This window comes from Ochlerotatus camptorhynchus, unplaced genomic scaffold (genome assembly GCF_037179485.1).
Source record: "Ochlerotatus camptorhynchus isolate MF236.1 unplaced genomic scaffold, CSIRO-AGI_Acam_v1.1 ptg000303l, whole genome shotgun sequence".
Lineage (NCBI taxonomy): Eukaryota > Metazoa > Arthropoda > Insecta > Diptera > Culicidae > Ochlerotatus > Ochlerotatus camptorhynchus.
The window spans coordinates 1,101,896-1,123,868 of NW_027040791.1; the positions used below are offsets into that span (position 1 = coordinate 1,101,896).

The 21,973-nt window shown below is 37.0% G+C and overlaps 1 protein-coding gene across 1 annotated transcript in view; it reads left to right on the plus strand.

Annotated features, from left to right (window-relative positions):
• Window positions 1–19,647, plus strand: part of LOC135707081 (E3 ubiquitin-protein ligase KCMF1-like) — a 36,901-nt gene extending 17,254 nt beyond the window's left edge. The window contains exons 3-5 of the mRNA XM_065228820.1: window positions 4,031–4,300; window positions 13,855–14,213; window positions 18,602–19,647. Of these exons, the coding sequence (XP_065084892.1) occupies window positions 4,031–4,300; window positions 13,855–14,213; window positions 18,602–19,127 (1,155 nt within the window). The 3' untranslated portion in view covers window positions 19,128–19,647. The remainder of the gene's footprint in view (window positions 1–4,030; window positions 4,301–13,854; window positions 14,214–18,601) is intronic.
• The last annotated feature ends 2,326 nt before the right edge of the window (window positions 19,648–21,973 follow it).

Genomic DNA, 21,973 nt, shown 5'->3' on the forward strand with positions numbered 1-21,973 from the left:
GGTCCAGGTGTGGGAGCTGCCTTCCTGTGGCACGTCGGTAGCATTGGTGCTCAGCACGGAAAACAAGATCGACGGAAAAAACAAACCAAAAGGATATAGGTTATTCAATGGCGTTGCGAACCTCACCTTTTACTTTTGATTATTATTTGTTTAAAGATTTTTGAGTTTTTGATTATTATTTGTTTTTAAGGACCTTTGTTCTCCAACTTTGAAAACTTAATTTTTACAAGGCCACGGCCGCTATGACATTATCAGTGAGTGAGTATAAGATTTTTGTAAAACCGGCTTATTCAGTTTGAAAATCCGGGGTTATTTACTCAGTACTGTGAGTGTTACTTTTTGTCAGTCATTGTTGTCAAAATCAGTTACGTCTTTTTGAAAAGTAGTTGCTTATTTATAAAAAAAACGGCTTCAATGCGATAGACCTTGATTCAAACATGGTAAAACGATTTTTTTTAGATATTATACTTTCTTCTTATTTGCCTATTACTGGAACTTTGCGGCTGCCCTGAACCTACTGTCTTTTAGCACACAGTATTCTATGATGTTCTATGCCCAGCGAAGTCGATAAATTCGCTTGCAATATAATATTTACTTTGTCCTATCTATTTGGAGCAGTTTGGGCTTTTCAAAAGCATTTCCAGTGTCATTTTCACGATTTGCTCTTTTAGCGATCATACGATTATTTTATAATTGTCCTTTTGGACCTGGTTTATCATTTAATTTCAGGGGTATTTTGGAGATTCTAAAGTTTTGGAAATCCTAGGCATTTTTGACGTTTGTCAAGCAATGGCTTGGTGGCATTTCCAGGCCATTTTAGCCCTTAGAGAGTTTTTTTTTTGCGTTTTGTTAGGGCCATTTTGTCGTTTTTTGGATGAACGATTTGACATTTTCCAGATTATTATGAGGATTTTTATTATTTTTTTGTTAGGGGGATAAGCCCAGGTATAAAGTTATTTGGCATAAGTAATGGGTTCATTTCCCGGCGGTTTTTACAATCCCGGAATTCGGGATTCAGATTTAAAATTTCTCGGAAATATCGGATAATTTGATTAAATGTATACATTGTTTTTATTTCTTACAAATACTTGTTCTAATCACAGATTTCATTCGTTAAGGATAATGAAATGCGTCCATGACAGAGTTATGCTGCTAATATGTCGCCAGTAAAAAAAAGTTATAAAAATGATTTTTAAAAAAATAAGGCCATTCAGCAATAAAAAAATACTTCTGTAAAACGGGGTCAAGTGTACTTGATTACGGGACTTTCTGATAATTTTTGGTCAGATATCATATATGTATGTCAGACTCGAATCAACCTATTCTGCATTTTTCAGCATAGTTGTCACATTTGTTGAAACAGCAAGCTGAGAAAAACGCGGTTAAAGATTTTTTTCTCAATGGGCTCTTATGGATAGGACAACATAGTTTTGGTATTTTTCGCGACATTTGCTGAACAAAGTAGGGAATTTTTTGTAGACGTTGTAAAGAGATGTTACTTGACAATCGGTTCCAATGTATAACGCATTTTCGATACAAGGCAGCAGTATTATAGTAGGTACTTAAAGAAAAGTGATAAGAAATATTAATGATCAAGTACATTCCGCTGTTTGGCTCGACCCAGTTTTACGGTAAGAAATATTGTTCTTTCTTTTATTGCAATATGTTTTGTTTTGTACTATCTGTAGTTGTGAGTTAGAGTTCAACTGGCAGTGACAATTCATTTAAAACATTGCATACTTTTCGCTATTGATCAGTTTACTAGCAGAAAGAGTGCAAGATTTAATTTCCGATGGCTAAAAAAATAAAGAATCTGTTATGCAAATATTTCATGTTTTGCCTTGCTGAATACTGAAATCCGCAATCAAATCACAGGAAACGTAATACACCTTCTGCTATCAACAATGAAATGTCGCCATAACTATCCGGAGCACGTGAGCAGAAGATCGTTTCAAACATTCAAATTTATCTTCGCGATTGACCTAAGACTAGTGGAATCGTATATTTTACTGCAACGTTCTAGCCGTTTGAAGCTATTTCAGTGGTGTCCCAGTATATCCTAAAGTCGAACAGAAGCCCGTAACATATTTATGATATAATCGTAGAAAGATTTACACAACAAAGAAGAGAAAATAGAGAAATTTGTGAATTAAATTTTTCAACAATGCAATCCCAGAATGAACGGGATTCCGGAGAAATTATTTTTTTTCCCCGGGATTTGAGATTTCCACGATTCACCCAAATCCCGGGAAGAACCCCCATTTGACATAATGTCGATTGTCATAAGATGTTTGTGTAAATAGCCATTTTGCATAACACCCGAATAACGTCAAAATTAAATAGTGGGTCGTATGACATAATGAAGGTGGAGACAGTAGTAAGTACGTCCCTCTGGGGTGGGCTAATTTTACTTGCGTTGTGTAACAATTATAAGAGCCCATTGAACTTTCTTCCTTTATTTACACATGAGCAGTTCATAAAAGTTTTAATGCGCTCTTTATTTTTTACACTGGGAAAAATAATCATTGATTAGGTATTTTTCCTTTGTAGAATAGTTATTTCTTTATAAAACAAAATAGAAATACTTCCATCGTAGATTTTTAATAGATTTCTGCTGTTTTTATCATGTTATACCTAATATATAGAACAGTTATACCTAATATTTTTATTTTTTTTTTTATTATAGTCACTTTAACACACTTGGGTCATTCGTGACTTGTCCGGGGGTGAGATTTGAACTCGTGACTTTGGCGTGAGAGGTATGGATGTTAACTACACTACGCCAGGGTCACCTCTATTTATACCTAATAATCATTTATTTAGTTCAAGCTTTTCACAAATGTTATGCTGTTATGTCGAATGACCATTATGACCTACATCTTTTATTCAGAATGTTTTATGCCAATTTGCAATTCGAAAAAAAAAAATATCTTACGCCAAATGACTTTATGCTACTATTTTTGGTGTTAAGCCGTTTTAGGCATTTTTAAGGCAGTTTTGAGATTGCTTAAGCGTTTTATCGCAAATATTTTCGTTTCGTTTTGTGCTCTTTTGTTGGTAGGTATTTTTGGGGCCTCCCTTAGCTCAGTCGGTAAAGGCGCAGCTACAAAGCAAGACCATGCTGGAGGTGACTGGGTTCGATTTACGGTCCGGTCTAGGAATTTTTGGGTTGGAAAATTTCTCGACTCCCTGGGCATAGAGTATGATTGTACTTGCCACACAATTATACTAATGCAAAAATGGTAGCAGGCATCGAAAGCTCTCAATTAATAACTGTGGAAGTGCATCTAGAACACTAAGTTGAGAGCACGCAATAAGCTAATATGCCATAAGCAATAAGCTTGAAATGCGAAGAAGAAGAAGAAGTTGGTAGGTATTTGTCGACGTTTTAAGGCTATTTTGACAAGTTTCAAGCAATTACGCAGTTTGAAGGCTTTTTTGCGTTTTTAAAGTCATTTTGGTCTTGGAATGTCTTCAATATTGGCGATTCACGAGCTTACGAAAGTTTGAGAACCGCTGGACTAGGTTATCAGGCAGCCCCAGCTTAGAACTCGTGAAGTGTGAAATTTACGCATACCCTCGTTTTCCCAGGGTGTTTAGCGTCATCATAGTATTTCAATGAAGGGTAAATAAATATTTCCATACATGTTGATTTGAACTTTTACATAGTAACAATACTAAATAAAATGTTTGCGGTGGAAATTTCGTGAAATTTTGTGATTATTCGATGAGCTTGCTGAATGATACGAAATATATGGTGCTCTAGAGCAACCAAGGGAAAGAAAGAGGGGAATGATTTTCGAATACTTTTATTTGTACACATGTGTCTCGGATAATACAGCTGAATCTCAGCAAATAAATGAAATGTTTTCAGTGCCTTTTTTTGTCAAATTATCTAAAACAGCACCCCAAAAGCTTATCATGGGAATCTCCGAGTGACGGTAGTTCTATGTACCTATGTATCCATGATATGAATGTTTAGATTAAGTGTTACATTATCAAACCAAACTTTCCTTAACCACCCCTATACGATGAGCCTTCCGCTATCCGGCATGGAGGAGTACGAAGGATGCCACATTCTGGTCGTGCACTGGGAGGACCTCGATCGAGACGATCTAATATGCACTTCAGCTCATCAGGAGGAGGTCTCTCCACATTGTCCCCCTCAGGACGTGAATCAGTGGACCCCATTGCAGAGCTCCTACAGCAGTTGTCCAGCGTCCGTCGGGGCGGTGCCCCGCAGCCGTCGCAGCTTCAGCAGCTTCAGATGCAAATTCAGTTGGAACGACAGCAAGTAACCGTAAGTACCCACCTTAAATAACAGTCCCTTCAACCATTTCCCGAGATGAGTTTATTTTCAACTTTGATCCAGATTATCTTATTCTTTAGTCAAATAAATTGTGATTATGCTATGCTACCCTTTAAACATAACTAGCAGTACGCATAAATACAATATTGTTGTTTGAAGCGCTAATCCTATGCTTTGTCTCCGAATCAGTAGAAGAAAATGTCAATAAATACCTATCGCAGTAATCAAATGCTTTGGCGTGGGCACTAAATTAGAAAAGCGTCCGACGTAATGGTTTTTTGTCTCTCATGAAAATAAAGGGGAAAAAGGAAAACAAAATTTATTTTAAAATCCGCAAACTAAAATTACCCAATCGCGTATTTCGTGTGTCGTCGGTCGGAAAGCTGCAAGTGTTCGGTTTGTTCATAGGTAGGTCCTCACCAGCACAAAAGCAGGAAAGATCTTCGTGGCGCAAATTCAAATCATCTGCCAAATGAGACCAAATGAGCATTTCAGTACCTACTCAGCAGAGCGGAATACACGGTGTAAACAAGTTTTGCTCTCGGCCATTCAAAATTCATAATATTGATTTGACAAAATATTTCGACGCGCGCAGTCTAGGTTTTGCGTATGACAGTATTATAGCTACATCAGAATTTTCAGTCCCTCGCTGTAACACCATAAGATATTGCAAAGTACAATTCAATTTGACGCATTTTTCCGTTTGTTTTGGGTTCAGAATAGTCCTATGAACCACGGCATAAGGATCAGAAGAAGCCGTTTCGAGTCATCGGTCCCACCACCACCGCCGCTGCCGACGTCATCTATTGCTGCGATTGCACTTTCGAGAAGTAGAAGAAGTGACGATGAGATACGCGCCCTACAGCAAGTAAACGAAGATCGTGATCATTTGTTGTGTGATTTTGAAGAAAAAAAGAAGGATGTGTCCATCGACTATCGTTCTCCGTGTATGATCAGTTCTAACAGCACGAGCCGTATTTAAACCACAAGTCGGCGGAGATATTGTCGTGGTGCATTCTCTGTATCTACTTTCATCTGCAACGATCACATATACCGATACTCAGACGACGGGTTTCTTTGTTATTAAATGTTCTCAGCTGCAGCAGTCGCAGATACACTATGGATCATCGCCTTTGAAAGTGTATTTTTATGTTTTTTGTTTGGCATCCTCTTTGTTTACGTTACGGTAATTGCAACTTTCGATTAAGTAAATATTCTTCATGACATCGGGGTACAAAAGAACAGATGATTTCCAGCATGATTTTTCAAAACGTACCTACTGTGAACTAACGAGAGACCAACATCATCGATTTCTTCACTTTTGAATTACGTGAAAAATCTAAGAAAACGTATTTTCCTTACATTCTTGAAAAAATACACGTAAAAACTTGTTTTCTATTTCATCATAAAAAAAAATTGGGCACTAGACAAAACCGAACGGTCGATTTCTTTCCGTTTTTTTGAGTCCAACTTTTTGCCATGATAGAAAAAATGTATAACTGACCACATTCATCAGGATTAGAAAAAATGTTTTTACACTTAAACTTTCTTTAGAATTAGAGTAAAAAAACGGATTTCCTAGATTTGCGATATATTTTCCAATATTTATAGAAAAATTCAAACGTATTTTTTTCGAAAAATAAATTATACCGATCAATTTACGAAAGTCTAGCCCCGTAACGTGGGTAGATCACCTTTTCGTGGTACGTTACGGAATGTAAGATCTACCACCGATTCCTAGTCCTGACTTCTTCAAACTAGGGGAACAGGATTTTTCAGTAATCCAAGGAACACATCTTAGTCCTTGTTACTTTTTATGCCTTGTTGATAGTGACAAGACTCGGCTTTGTCTACCGATAATGATCTTGAAACAAGGCAAAAATGAGTTAGTTGTCTTCATCTATGTGATTCCTAATCTTCTATTCGTTGTTCCCTAGTTTGAAGTGAATAAGACTAGGGTTCTGATGCATGATCATTAACGGTGTCATACCTTAATTTTCTTGCTAAGGAATCCAATTTTGACTGACAAAGGGGCGCGCCTTTGGAGGGTGTTTCAACACTCCGAAGGGTATAAATAGCGGGACCTTTCAATTAGAGTCGGATCCTTGCGATAAATGCAAGAGTGGCAACTGTAAAAAAATCGAATACTTCATTATTTCTCAATAGTGATGGAGTAATACGACATGCACTAAACTAAGGACACGGGATATACTACAATAGATCAATTTACTGGTCGCAGTAGTGTTAGGTCCCGAACAGAGGAAAAAAAAAGTCTCTCTAATAAAATAAAAAAAATCAACCAATCAAATTTGTTCGGTACATATGACCCACCAATGGTGGCCACCATGTGTTTCCGACAATGTGTACCTTCAGTCGATGTAATTAAATATGTCGTTAAAATAGTTCTTAGACTACAATTAACTACGCCGGAGAAATCACGTGCTTATCATAAATGTGAAACAATTGCAACGTTAACGGGTATCATTTGTGTTACACGTCATGATCAGCAACAAAAACGGTAATCCACTGATATGATAATAATGACAGTGTAATGTATCTCGAATTCTAGGAACTTATTCAATGTTCGAAACTTGTTGAAATGTTGGATTTCAAAATGGCGGCCGTTGGTTACAGAAAAACTGGAAAATACCCTGCAATATGGATATTTTTGCAGCTGGGATAATGTTTACCATACCTTACCAATCAGGCTACGACCTCGTCGTGTGGCATTCTTACGACGTGCCCAGCCCACCGTAGTCGCCCAATTTTTACAATGTGGACGATGGATGGTTCTCCCAGCAGCTGGTGCAATTCGTGGTTCATTCGCCTCTTCCACGTTCCGTCATCCATCTGCACTCCACCGTAGATGGTACGCAACATCTTCCATTCGAAAACACCAAGGGCGCGTTGCTCCTCCACGTATGCTCGTGGCCGTAGAAGGCGGCGAATTTTATTCGATCGATCGTCCAAAGTAGGCCCGATTCCCTGCCATAATGCGTCTTTGAATTTCTCTGCTGGTATCATTTTCGGCGGTCACCAGCGAGCCCAAATACACGAACTCATCGACCACTTCGATTTCGTCACCGTAAATCTGAACTCGGGGTGGGAGGTTAACATTGTTTTCCCTAGAACCTCTTCCTCTCATGTATTTTGTCTTTGATGCGCTTATGGCAAGTCCAATCCGCCTAGCTTCAGCTTTCAGTCTGATGTACGTTTCCGCCATCGTCTCCAAGTTCCGTGCCATGATGTCGATGTCATCGGCGAAGCCAAGAAGCTGGATGGACTTCCTGAAGATCGTGCCACTCGTGTCTATCACAGCTCTTCTGATAACACTTTCTAACGCGATGGTGAATAGCACACACGAAAGTCCATCACCTTGCCGTAACCCCCTTCGAGATTCAAAGGGACTCGAGAGTGTCCCCGATACTCGAACAACGCACAACACTCGATCCATCGTCGCCTTGACCAATCGCATCAGTTTATCCGGAAATCCGTACTCGTGCATAATCTGCCATAGCTGATCTCGATCGATTGTGTCGTATGCGGATTTGAAATCGATGAACAAATGATGTGTGTGCACGTTGTATTCGCGCCCTTTTTGTAGATTGGGCATACCTTTAAATTTTCTTTAGAAAAAAATAAACAAAAATATTTGTTTTAGATTCTTTATATCTTTTCCGGTAACCTTCCCCATAACAGTAAAATGGCTATTATTGTGGTGGTGCGGTCCAGAAACATGTAGCCTTCAATCTGTTTCCAGCAGAAAAGAAGAATTTTATTGGTACAGTCTGAAAAACAATCGCAGGAATAAAAGGTATTTAATAGACTTGTTCATGCATAATAAACATTTTCTTACTGAATATGACGGTTCATTCTGCTCTTGTTTTATCTGCATGATTATACCGTGGACCTTCGTTTAATCTGAATGACACTTCGTGCATATTAACGGGGTTCATTTTTAATTTGAACTTTTAGTAACCCTTGAGGCCTCCCTTAGCTCAGTCGGTAAAGGCGCAGCTACAAAGCAAGCCCATGCTGGAGGTGGCTGGGTTCAATTCCCGGTCCGGTCTAGGAATTTTTCGGGTTGGAAAATTTCTCGACTTCCCTGGGCATAGAAGTATGATTGGACTTGCCACACAAGTTGAGAGCACGCAATATGCTAATATGCGATATGCAATAAGCTTGAAATGCGAAGAATAAGAAGAAGAAGAAGTAACCATATGAACATAAAACCCGAGTTTCTGGTAACCTTATTTGCTGTTCCGTTTCGGATCGTTCCATTTCACTTTACTCCATTCCATGTGCTAAATGAGCAATTTTTAGTTTGCACGGCGTTCAGATTAGCGTGGTTAAAAAGTGTTCAGATTAAAAACGGTCAGATTACCGGGGGTCCACGGTAATTTAAATATAAACAGTTTCAGTTTGACAGTCTGAAATAATTTTCAGAAGATCGGTAAACGATTTTGTATTTTACAGTTCGTTTTGATATTTTTTACCGAATAGGCGTTTGCCTCGTTTACAGAATGACACTTCGGTAATACTTTACCGAATATTGGTAAAATTAATTTAGTTTCCCAACAAATCTGTAAAATTCTTCGTTTATCGATTTATTTCCATAAAAAAGCACCGCGGTAAACGTAAGGAGAGAATTTTGAACTTTACTGACCACGATTCAAAATGTCTTATCCTCCTAGGCAAAATTGCAGAAAACAGCAACCTTGGATATAGCCTGAGTTCAGAGATATTGCATGTACGCGAAGTTTATCAGAACACTAGAGCCACCTAGTGAGAATATTCTGAAGTTAACTGTCCAGAATGTTAAAGGTATTATACTCCTGAGCAAATTTTCAGAAAAAAAAACAACCTTTGATTTAGCCTGGATCAAGGCATATTGCATGTACATAAAGATTATCAGAGCACTAGAGACGTCCAGTGATAAAACTCCAAACTGAACTGTCCACAATTCAAAAGGTCTCAGTCTATTGAAAAAAATGGCAGAAAACAGCAATTTCGGATACAGCCTGGATCCAAAGATATTGCATGTACACAAAGTTCATATGAGCTCTAGAGCCGCCTAGTGGGAAAATTTTGAACTTGGCAATTCAACATAATGCTAGGCTTTGTAACCTAAACATCATTGACGATAACAGCAACCTTCTATCTAACCAAGATCTCGAGAACTATCTTTTACATGTTGTAAACCTGTGAGGATAGACCCCTTGCGCATCTGTCAGGTTGCGCGCGTATTATTGTTCTGAAACGAACGCACACATTAGTAATCATTTATGTTTTCTGCAATACATTAATATGCGGCTTGGATATACGTCCTTGTCTCTATTTTCGACCGGTTTTTATTTTTTATTTTCATAAAATGGAATGTTTTTATTGCCTTCCAAATTTATTTACCTTTCCGTACGTACCGTAAGATTTGATAAAGAGTAACAAATTATTGAGATATTGCTAAAAAACTTACACTGCTTCTTGACCCCAAACTCGGCCTACAGATTCTAAACTCGGCCTAATTCATTGAAACGCTATTGAATTAATTTTGGACTTTCGGATGAAGATAAAAATTGATTTTGTCGGAGCGCTTCTTTTGTTTTCGAGCATAATGGGTGCAAACATTCATATCACACGTTGTTATTGACTTCATTCGTTTCATTCATTCCTTTATTTAACGTCGGTCTCTGTTCCGCAATCTAGTGCCAATCACCGACGAACATCGATTGCCATCCATTGACGGCAATCGAATGTGCAAGGAAGGCAGCTTCCACACCTGATTAGGATATCGCACCCATTCAACACATGGGCCAGGACCAACGGCTTTACTTCCCTTCCGAAGGAAGACGTGACCAGAGATTTTTATGGCTCAGAAAAATCCCACCGACCTCGGCAGGGATTGAACCCAGACCCATTGGGGTGAGAAAGCAGTCACGCTTACCACTACACCACCGGTGCCGGCTTGTTATTGACTTCGTTTGTTAGCTTTAGAACTAATGTGTCGTACCAAACGCATAAGGTACACCGGGGCCAGTTGAAACGGTTTATTCGAAGTTGAACTTTGAGGCTCTCTGGAAAAATCGTAAACCGGATGTTTTTGCAGCGAAAGTTTCATAAAAGCGTCTTCTATCATGAAAAAATATTAAACTTAGTTACGTTTTTAAGAGAATACAAATATGGTGTGTGTTGTTTCATTTTGCCCATACAGGTGGGTAAGCTGAAACACACATATTATATCAGTTTACGATGAAAATTCTCATCTGGAGACGAACCAGCCCAGGGCTGAAAGTCTCCTTAATAAAGATATAAAAAAAAATTCTCATCTATTTTCTCAAACATGTAAATACATGTACACGCAGAAAAATTGATTTTTGTTTCAGGGCCTAATGTATTTTGTTATTGATTCAAATATATTGTAGGGTTAACTACCCCATTTCCGGCCTATTAAGCACAACCCGCACTTAGTCTTTCTTAATCTAGCGCAATTTAGCACCAAACGGAATGTTATTATTACTGATGGCTTCCAAATTTATTTACCTTTTCGTACGTACCAAAAGATTTCGATTTGATAAAGACAAACCAATCGTTGAGATATTGTCAAAAGTCTAACACTGCTTCTTAACGCCAAACTCGGCCTACGGATTCTAAACTCGGCCTAACACATTGAAACGCCATTGAGACGCCAATGAATTCACTTCGGCCTATCGGATGAAGATAAAAATTGATTCGGTCGGAGCGCTTCTTTTGTTTTTGGGAATAATGGGTGCAAACATTCATATCACGCGTTCTCATTGACTTCGTTCGGAAGCTTATTAACTAAAGTATCGTACCAAACGCATAAGTGACTTTTTTTGTTCATTAATTTATTTCATAAGGCTCAACCGAATTAACTTTACAGAGCCGAGGATTCTTGGTCACTATACAATACATCTTAAAACTATAGTCAAAAGGTACAACACAATAAACACTTTATCTTCCGCTATCCAAAAAGCCTCCTCCATCAGAACTGGAGCCGCTTCCAGTGGTTTCATTGTATGGCAGTTACGCGTGGCACACATCGAGAGTGGCCTGCTTTTGTCGACAGCCGACACTGACATAATTGACTTGTTAACTCTGAAATCATGGATTTATTTGAAGTTTTCTGCTCGATAGGCCCAAAATGGGCGATTAGGCCGAAGTAGTTCTCTACCCTATCACTATTTCAACAAAATGGTTTTTAGAATCCACAAACAGATTATTGACTCTACAACCGGTTTGTTGATTCAAAAATATTTTTCTTTTAATTAACCGAATAATATATTTGAATCAATACCAAAAATATATTAGGCCCTGAGCCAAAAATATATCCATTTGAAATTGAAAATCATTTCTCTGCGTGTATAAAATAACCGTTCGTGGACTTTATCAACCCCTGATGGGAATATAAGTATCCCCCGATAAACGCGGTGGGTAGTTCAGTTCAGGCGGAAATATAACCGTGAAATGATAATGAAATTATCATGCATTCTATTGTTGGCAGTTCACCAGTTGACAATTAATTGTAAATAAATTGAATTGCTTAAATGTTCATAGGAATACCTAAATTGGTTTAACACATACTATTTATGGATTTACAATACATTTTTGTATTATCTTAAATTGCAACAATAGGAAAGTACTGAAATACATCGAACAGAGTCTCTTGTTGAAGTTTTTGATGGTGAAAAATTGATTTTCCATACTATTTACTACTAGTTTTTTTCTAAAGGCAACCATTACTGTTTCTTGGCTATCCTTCAACATATTGAAGCGATTTCAAATGGGATACCCAGCATTTCAACTTGCCCCCTTGTACTCATTTCGATGTCCTTCCCCCATAGGGTGTAAAAATGTGGGGCCACTTGCTTGAAATGTTGAGAATATTTCTTGTAACTTCATTTGGATGCGGGTTTTTCTATATCATCATTACAACTAGCCTCCATATGCTTTCCTAGTGCATGAAAATGGGTAAAATACAGAAAATTAAAAATTTTTTTGAGAAGATTGAAGCAATGCGTGAAAAATGTGTGCTGTAAATTTTTATATAAAATTAAACTTAACAAAGCTGAGGAGAGCGCTAAGCTGTTTGTAACTACCTGGTTTGACAGTCATATGATGCGTTTAAGTTTATATTATACTTTTAAAAATAATCACAGTTATAACTTACTTCCGTAAATAGTTACGGCTTCCGTTTCAACTTACCCCTCATTTCAACTTACCACGGTGCACCTTAATTGACTTGTTAACGCTGATTTTTATTTTTTTTTATTTTTTAATCATAGATTTATTTTATGTTTTCTGCTCGATAGGCGTACAAAAAAAAATGTATGGAAAATACGTTTCGAACCAAAACGAAAATATTGGTGAATAGCTTGTTTCATCGAACTGTGTCGAAAATAGCCGGAAATTACTCTTTACATAACCGTGAACATTCAAAGAGAAAATCGACGAAGAGAATCGATCAATGTCACATGAGGGGGTTAGAAGGAAAGGGGTGTAAGTAACTTTGATCGATTTTCTCTTTCGTTTATAATTCAGCTGCAAACACATTCCTTGATTCGTGTGTCATTTTGGATACTAGATGAGAACCTCCTTTCAAAATCTGTTTATAAAGCTGTGGCTATCAAAAGAGAAAGTCGATGAACCCCCTCACATTACATTGGACCTTTTGCATTTTCGGTGTTGATTTGTTGAATTATGCTTCTTTTCCATGGCTATTGCATCTCAAATGAAACATTACGCCTACTCTCAACTACATAAGTGTTCTTTGAGCACTTCCACAGTTGTTAAATAAATACATACCTATTCCATTTTTGTTTTTGTATATTGCATGACAGGGGGTTTACTCTACCTAAGGCACAACAGCAAAATCATGCTGGAACCGGAGGGTTCAATTCCGGGTCCTGTCCAGAAATTTGTCGAGTTGGTCTGGACATAGAGTGTTATTATGCGAGTGCTAAAATGGTACAGGATTAGAAAGCTAATCGACATCTTCCACTGATATCAAGCTTATATTAATTAATATCAGCTGTAGTATTCTGAAAGTAGCATTAAAGAGAAAAACTTTTTAATGTAATAATGAAAGTTTTGATTAATTATGCTTAAACCAAAGTTTTCAGCTGGTTTGGTAATAAAATGATAAAATTAGTTCAAATACCATATATATCTGGCACCAAACTTGAAGCTACTTGATATAGGTAGCTACAACATTGTTATTGATATAAATACCTACACATAAAGTGACCATAATCGTTGTGATGCAAAGTTTTCCGTTGTCAAGATATCTAAACAACTTTTGTTTTCATACGAAAAAGCACCGATATTGCATCGGTGATATAACTTTTGTTACTTTTTCATTGTTACATTCGTTCAATTTCTGTTTCTTGTTAATTTAGCAATTGGAATTAGTGGTAACTAACGGATCATGTTGATTGTAATGTTCGAAAAGGTTCTCATCATCGGAATGTATTCTTTTGCATGCAAAAATGGAGCTAATCAATCTTACTTTTTCGTGTCATTTCTTCAAGGCCGCTCGTCAGCAGTTGGAGCGATTACCGCGACGCCAGCAGCAACCAGTAGTGTCCTCTGCGACAAATGCAACCGGTGGCAGTAATGCGGCTGGTAATGCCAGCACATCGTCGCAACAATCGTCCAGTTCGATTATCACACTCAATGCCACGGGTTCCCGTGATGCACCGATCGCATCGTCGTCCTCGCTACCGATGGTATCATCCGGCATTGGCACGTGCAACATCCTTGGTGGCGTGTCAGCAGCTGCGGCGGCTGCGGCCGCCCAACAGCAATCGCAGTTCTTGATGGCACGCTTTATGGTATCGAGCCTAGATGATGCCGAGTTAGCACAATTGGAGCGTGATAGGGCTGACAGGTAAGTGAATGAGCTGGGGATACCAAGCACTATATTTCGCCATCCGTTTAGTAGCTTACTGTTCATAACGAATTTGCTTCAAAGTGCTTTTTACGCCAAATAGGTAGAATTAATGTGATTATTTGATAAATTGTTAATCAAGGCTTATAGGTATAAACCTAGCTTCCGAAAACAGTTTTCCATTCAATTGCACCCATTCGATTCAAGCGGGTCTGGCTCGTTGAATTTTAGAAAGCTTTCCAGTCTAGACATTTCGAATCTCACAATTGAATTGATCGATAATGGTTGTGATGGCGAGAAGCCCCCAATGCTGAGGTGGTGATGTGGCCACTTCATTTTCACCGGGGGCGTTTAACGTCTGTCGCAATGACGGACCAATGTTGACAGCAGAAGTAGAGGACGAATACAGTGTAAAAAACAATAAAGCAATTTTTCCAAGTTCCAATTCCGAGTGATAACATGAGAATTTCGAGAATTTAAAATTTGTTTATTACCTAAAATAAATAGTAATTATCTGACTAGAATTCTATTTACAACTAATATTTAAAATCTAATGTAATTCAATTTGAACTACTTTGTCTAATTAATTATTCTCATCATTGATCATCGTCATTGATCGCTAGAAAAAAATCGGTGACAGGCATGGAAAATCATTTGCATTCATTTACATTCATTTGCCTCTAACTTTTTTCATCAACAGCATTCCGTAAAATGATGTATGGAGCTTTTATAGGTTTTGTTTTTAACTACAAGTTTTGCTCATAACTCAAATCTGTATCTCTTACGCATCACAAACTAGAGCGGGCAGAACTTGTTTACTGTACATACTGCACAAATACATTCACTGAAAAACAGTAGTGGCTTCTGTACGCTCTGCTTTGTCATGCATAAGAGATACGGATTTGACTTGTTAACAAAAGTTGTAGCTAATAACAAAACCTACAAAAGCTTTATGAATCATGTTGCGGAATGCTGTTGAAGAAAAAAGTTAGAGGCAAATGAATGTAAATGAATGCACGAAATGAATGCAAATGATTTTCCATGCCTGGTGGAAGGTATTCGCTGGTACCCAAACCCAACCATTGTCACAAAAGTTTTGTGGAAGCATGCTTTTTTAGACGGATATCAATCGTTCGCAGCTGGCAGCTTCCAAAGTTAGCTTTACGTTTTAGCATTAAGCGGTACATCATCGAAGTCGGGGGAAAACTTATGGTGATATCCTCAACCGAGAGCCAGCACCAGATCAAACGGATCGTCAAAATGTCTATACTCTATACTCTCACAATAAGTATTATTCTCATCATTCTATTGATTGATTCATTTTTACCATAATTCGTTCTTCGTGTTAGGTGACAGTTGAAATACAATTCGAGTTTTTAAGGTGTGTGATGGTATGTAAAAATTTAGGCTTGCTAATATTTTTTTTCTGAATTTACGCGTTGTGAGATAAGATCATTAACAAAGGAAATCATGGAAGTTTCTCTTCGTTTCTTAAGTGTTTCAATGTTTATCAACATGCAACGGTACGCATAAGAAGGAAGAGGAAAAGAAGTCCAGCCTAGTTTCCTAAAAGCAAATAACAAAAACTGTTTTTGAACTGATTCTATACGTTTTTTATAAGTTTCATGGTATGGAGCCCAAACCACACTGCAATATTCGAGAATTGGGTTCTTTAAGGGTATTGAGGTAAATGCATATTCGTAATCTGCATTAAAAGTGGAACCTAAACCCAAAATTTCATCAATTTGGGTACACTGGATCACCTTATTACCACCAGATTGTTAGCTTAGTGTCAAACAGTGAAGTTATTATTTTGTTTTCAATCTTGATTTAAAAATCAAGATGAAAGTGTGTGGGTTCGAAAAAAATATCGCTGTGCTCAGAAAATGACACTCTTAGTGTATAAAAACGGTTTTTCAAAATTAAAGAACGCAATTGATCTTAAGTAAGCTATATAAAGTGTTTTGATGGTATATGGGTCATAATAATAACATAACTTTTTTATAAATCCCAACATATTATTTGCTTTGTGTGAAAGGTGGTACTCACATGATCTACAAATGTCAACTTCGAGTCAAGAATTACTCCTAAGTCCCTAATTTTATCGCACACCAGCTTGTTGGTTTCCTAGAGTAAGTTTTAATTTAAAAAGTAGTAAGGGAATGTCTACTCTGTCAAAGGCCTTACCAAAGTCAGTGTATAAGGTTTCAACGGTATTACTTCTATCGATTGCTCCAATAGAAAAATTTACCAATTCCAAAAGTTTAGTAGACGTAGACCGACCTTTATAAAAAATGTTGATTATTTGAAATGCGATGCTTAACCTGGTTAAATCTTTTCTGGTTAACAAATGCTTCAAACATTATAGGAATGCATGACATAATGGCAATAACTCTATAGTTTTTAATGTCTAACCGTTTCCCTAAATTAAATATTGGAACTAAAAATGATTTCTTCCAAGTTTTTGGAAAATCACCTGTTTTGAGAGATAAATTGTAAAGCCAAAACAATGGTTTAACAAAACTAGTTGCTGATTAATATTTTCAATAAAAATGGAGGTATTTCTTCAGGACCAGGTCCTTTGTCGGAAATCCCTCTCTCCATTAATTTTTTTACAATTCGTTTGAAATATTCCTGGAAATCTCTTGGTACGCCAATGAGAATTTAGAAAAGTATTATCCAAAAATATCCTCTTTCCTTCAGAATCCCTTTGAAATTTCTTCATAATCTCCTGGAACACTATTCAGAGCTTCTTGGGAAATATGCTACAAATTTCCTGAGAAACTCTTCCAAACTTTTTAATAATTCTTCAAAATTCTTATGAATTCTTTTAGGAATTCTCTTGAAACTATCTTCAAAATAGTTTAAAATTCTGCAATGAATTTGTTGTGCTACATTAAGCAGCACTTCTCAACATTTCTCTCAGATTAATTGATTGATCATCATTTACAAGAATTCGGCCTTGTGCCTTTCGAGTAATTTACATGTAACTTAGATAAATTTCTGGATTCTGAGACATTTAAGAAAATTTAATATTTTTTTTCCAGTTGCTGAAATCAATCATGCCTGTATTCCTTTTTTACCATTTTTAGCTGTTTATATGAAACCGGGAAAAATATTCTGGACAAATAAGCGTGATAAAAGTGTGATAAAGTTTCCGTCTAAAAGTCTTGGTGTCTTATTTGCACTTATTTCTTATGCTGCAAGCAATAAGTGTTCCGAAGACACTAAACCGATTTGACGAAAACGTGCATTTTTATCACACTTTTTGTATTTTTGGCGCAGTCTAGTTTCAGATTGGAAGTTTAGCGGAAGGCACAATTGCAATTACTGAAAGCTTTAAATCCTGTTATTTTTGCATTCTCATCTTAACTCTTTATCGTCATCTTTGTGCAATTTGAGATAATGTCGATCAATAATATGTAGATAATCAGTTTTTTGTTTAATTTTACTCTGCTAGGGTAAGACCATCACTCGTTTAGATGGGTAAGACCGACACGCTATTTGGAGTAATTAACTCTTCAGCTCTATTGAATTGTATTAAGGTCCACAACAGCTGTGCTAAATTTGAAGGTTTTTGGTTGCGATCTGGAGAATTAAACCAATATTATAAAGATAGTCTGGGAACATAATTGGAAACGAAAAGAAAATAACCATTTGCTTGTCACAAATTCACACATTGCTCAATATCGGCCATGTCTGAGATTTAGATTGAGCAAGTCACACAGAACAACTTTTTTGAACACTACAAATCGATTCAAATAATGCTCAAAAAGTTATCAACCTTTTAGTATCATTTAATTATTAACCAAATGCTGTACATAAACCTACAGGCGTATATGAGGTTGACCAATCTGCGACTGAGCAGCGCTGCTAAATGCTGAATTCTACATGGGTACCAACTTAATGTGTAATCAGTGATGGAAAATTTCGCTAAAACTCACTATGACTCGCGAACTTTTCCCTTGGTGATCTTCGTGAAATATCGCGAACTAATGAATGCTTCCTTAATCATCATGTATACCATCAATATTCACTAAGCCTCACAAACATATGATTTAATTTATTTTTTGCTTGCAAGATATCTGTTTAGTAAGGAGTGCCGTAACCACATAAGTTCTCTATTATTTAAAAATAATCATAATACTTAAGGCGCCGGGCTTACCCCCAATTTCCCTAATAGTTTCATAGTTTATTTTAGCCTCATCCATCATCTATCATTGTTTACATTTAACCTCCTGTCGTCTATAGATTGTTTATAGTGAAGTTGTTACTAATAGTTAATGGTCACTGGTACCTACAACGAACGGTTTAAAAGATGGCGAAATATTATTCCTTTGATAATTAGAAAAAAAATGTATTTGTTAATAATATACTCATTGTTGCAGATCACAATTCGTTCAAGCTTTAATGTTATCAACCATCGCCAACATCCAGTCGTTTAATAAACCCGCAGATGAAGACGTGACCGATGAGTTAAATTCATTAAGTCTAGGTATTGGGAGTAACAACAATAGTACCGTAAATAAGAATGTAAAAAAATCTACCGGTAGCGATGCCGATGATCAGGATGGTGCAGCAAATTACAACAACAGTGGAAAGGACGAAGGCAATTGTGATAATCTAAAGCAGGTTGAAAGTGATAGCAGCTTGGCGGACGAGCTGCAGAGTTTGCATGCTCCACAGGTGCTACCGCGCGGTGGCCAGGGTCAGCAACACCCAGGGAAAGGAAAATCTTCATCTAAAGCTATGGCTGGTGCTGGCGGAGGAGGAGGTGGAGGTGGATGTATCGATAGACGCTCCCGTCAGCAACAGCAGGCAAATGCTGCCAAAGCTCGTGAATTAAAACAGGCCAACACTTCAGCCAATACACCGTCATCGATGTCGTCGAAACACGTTCCCGATTCTAGGTAGTGTTGTATAGCAAACATTATTGAAAATCACAGAGGTTAAAATAATCAAGATTATTATCATTAAAATTGTACGGATAATTCACGCAGTAACCGCAAATGGGGGCGAGAAGAGACTTTAAAGGAAAACTACGAATGAAAAATAAAACACTTTAATTAAATTAAAAATATAAAAAAGCAGAATATAATTGCAAAACTATATTACACCTTAGGCATTATCATTACTGGAAACAGACAAACAAGTAAATAGAAAACATTATACCAGAAAAAAACACTACTGCTAAATAATATGTATGGATACCACAAAAAGTCATCAGTACGTTCTAAATTCTACTTACTCGATCGAGAACGAAGGCTTTGTCAGTGTGTTGAAAATTAACGTAGTGTCAAAACACTATCCTTTGTCGGAAGGCTGAACCGATGATGAAGAAGAAAACGAAGAATTGCTGTTCGCAAGAAGTCTGTTACTCGAAAGCGTGGTTACGCGATCCGATAGGAAATCAAACTGCAAGGTGTTGTTTCTTTTTCAAAAATTTTACGATAGAAGAGAATGCTGGCTTGTAAAAAAAAACGGACATCATCCTGTATGCCAATGTTTAAATCATTTGTCAATATGAACAGCACGGTTTTTTTTCCCAAACAAACGGTCTACGTGAGCGCTTTGCTTTTCCCCACTGAAACTAGAACAGAATAGACCTACCACGGCGACATTTGATCCGTACACATCTGGTGAATTTTCCTCTTCTGTTGGATTGTAACTATAATCTATTTCATTTGAACACGTTTATCAAAACGGTTTGACGACATTAAGAATGGGGTGAACATAGATATTAATTTGAATTCAAAGCAACACGAGTAGAATGGAAATGAGCATCTAGGATCTAGAATATGGAATAGGGAAAACAAGCGAAATGATTGATTGAACTAAAAAATTGAGAAAAAATAAAATTAGGCAAAACAAAATTCTACCAACAACTATTTTGATTTAAGTCCCAAAAGTAATGTAAGGAAATAGAGATACCGTTTTTAATTGTGGCTCCTATTCTGAGCATTGAACAATACAAAATAATACCATAGACCGGCCAGAGTTGTTATTTCAGAAACCAGTGTGCCCTGATAAATGGTTAGTATTTTTATATGATTTGCACAAACTAGGAGTTATAATTAAACAGGGCACCCCTAACCAACCTGTTTCGGTTTTCGTTTGTTATCAGTTTTTGCAGCACATCTACGCTTAGAAATAATTGTCATGAGGGAAAACAAAAAGTTAATGTTAGGTAACGAAACAAAGCAAAATAACCGCCTGGTCCTGAAATCGAAGGAAATGCACATTGTTATCAGTTATTGTCATTTACGCTTACTGTTCCTTAAGACTATTTGGCACATCGAAGGAAATTTTTATCTCAGTACTTGGAACATCAGTCATTCTTGGAGGATACCTATGAGTTGTTTTTTTTTTATATAATCTGTACCATGCTTCGTACTCCAAATTTTCCTTAAATTCTACGCAATTATTTATTTATTTGCATTGGCGCAGAACCGCAGAACACCGATTGAAGATGAGTTTCGATTGTTTCATGAAGATCATATACGTGAAAAGATGATTATTATTAAACAAAAAATATAGTGCTTGTATAGAAATTTGAATTTTAATAAAAATGATCAATAATTACAAACAAATAAAATTCAATGTTGAAAATAAATAAAATAATACACTACATCAATGTGTTTGCAATCTTTCCATTCATATCACATGCAATAAGCAGATTAATCCACTTATCGGCAATAAGTGGCATTTTCGTATACGGTATGTGGGTCTGTTCAAAAATTATGTGACGGGTAAATTCGCATTTTCGAATCGTGGGCCAATGCCTCTGGAAACGAAACACTTTTTGTACGAATGGAATATAACCTTTTTTGCTGTTTTATTTAAGCATTCCGCTAACAACCCAATTTCATTACTTCATTATGATGGCTACCAAGCCTTTGGGATTTTCCTTATTAGAGAGTTGATAGATTTTTCTCCTTTAGTTTACTTAAATCTTTGATTTTAATTAGTTAGGTAGGTTTCGATTCAACACATTGTAGTTTCATTTTTATACCTGTGATCTTGACTTTTATACCTAGGGATGAGTACTTAAGGGGGTTAGATTTTGAAAAGTTCTTTAGTGGGAATGACACTGATGAAGACTGCATACGTATTTTTTATGCAAAAAATAAGTTTGTGTATGGAAAAACGGCTCGAACGAAACTAATGAATATTTTCCATTGGATATGTGATTTATTCTTTGAGTGTAAGACCAGAAGGTCCCGAAGAAATTTTATTTATTTTATCTGTCAAACTTTCATAGCGAATCAAAACAAACATAGTGTAGTACTAGAATTTCGACTAGAATGGGGTTTGCTTATAGATATACTTGGGGCCAATAGGCTGGGCCAATTTTAAATCGTTAGTTTCCACCGGTTGATATAACCACAGAGAACAGAGGTTCGAACAAAACTTCTCTAAAAACTAGTGTTATGATTCCTATTCGACTTAAGCGGCACTAACGGCGACTTCCCCACTTAAAAACCCTCTTTGACAACCTGATGGCGCTGGCGTTGCACAATTTACACTAGACACTAAGTGCTGGTAGCACCAAGTGGCAATTTTCAACAGAAAATTTATCGATACTAGCGCCAAATTAGTCGAAAGTGGAACATTTATAGAGGAAATCAGGAGATCAGGACCGACGAACTGACGTGACAGCTCATACAAGCTACTTTCAAAGTCTTGCCCAAGACGCCATATTAAAAGTACGTTAAACACTACCGCTATCTAGTCCTCCGATTGCGACATATCATGATCAA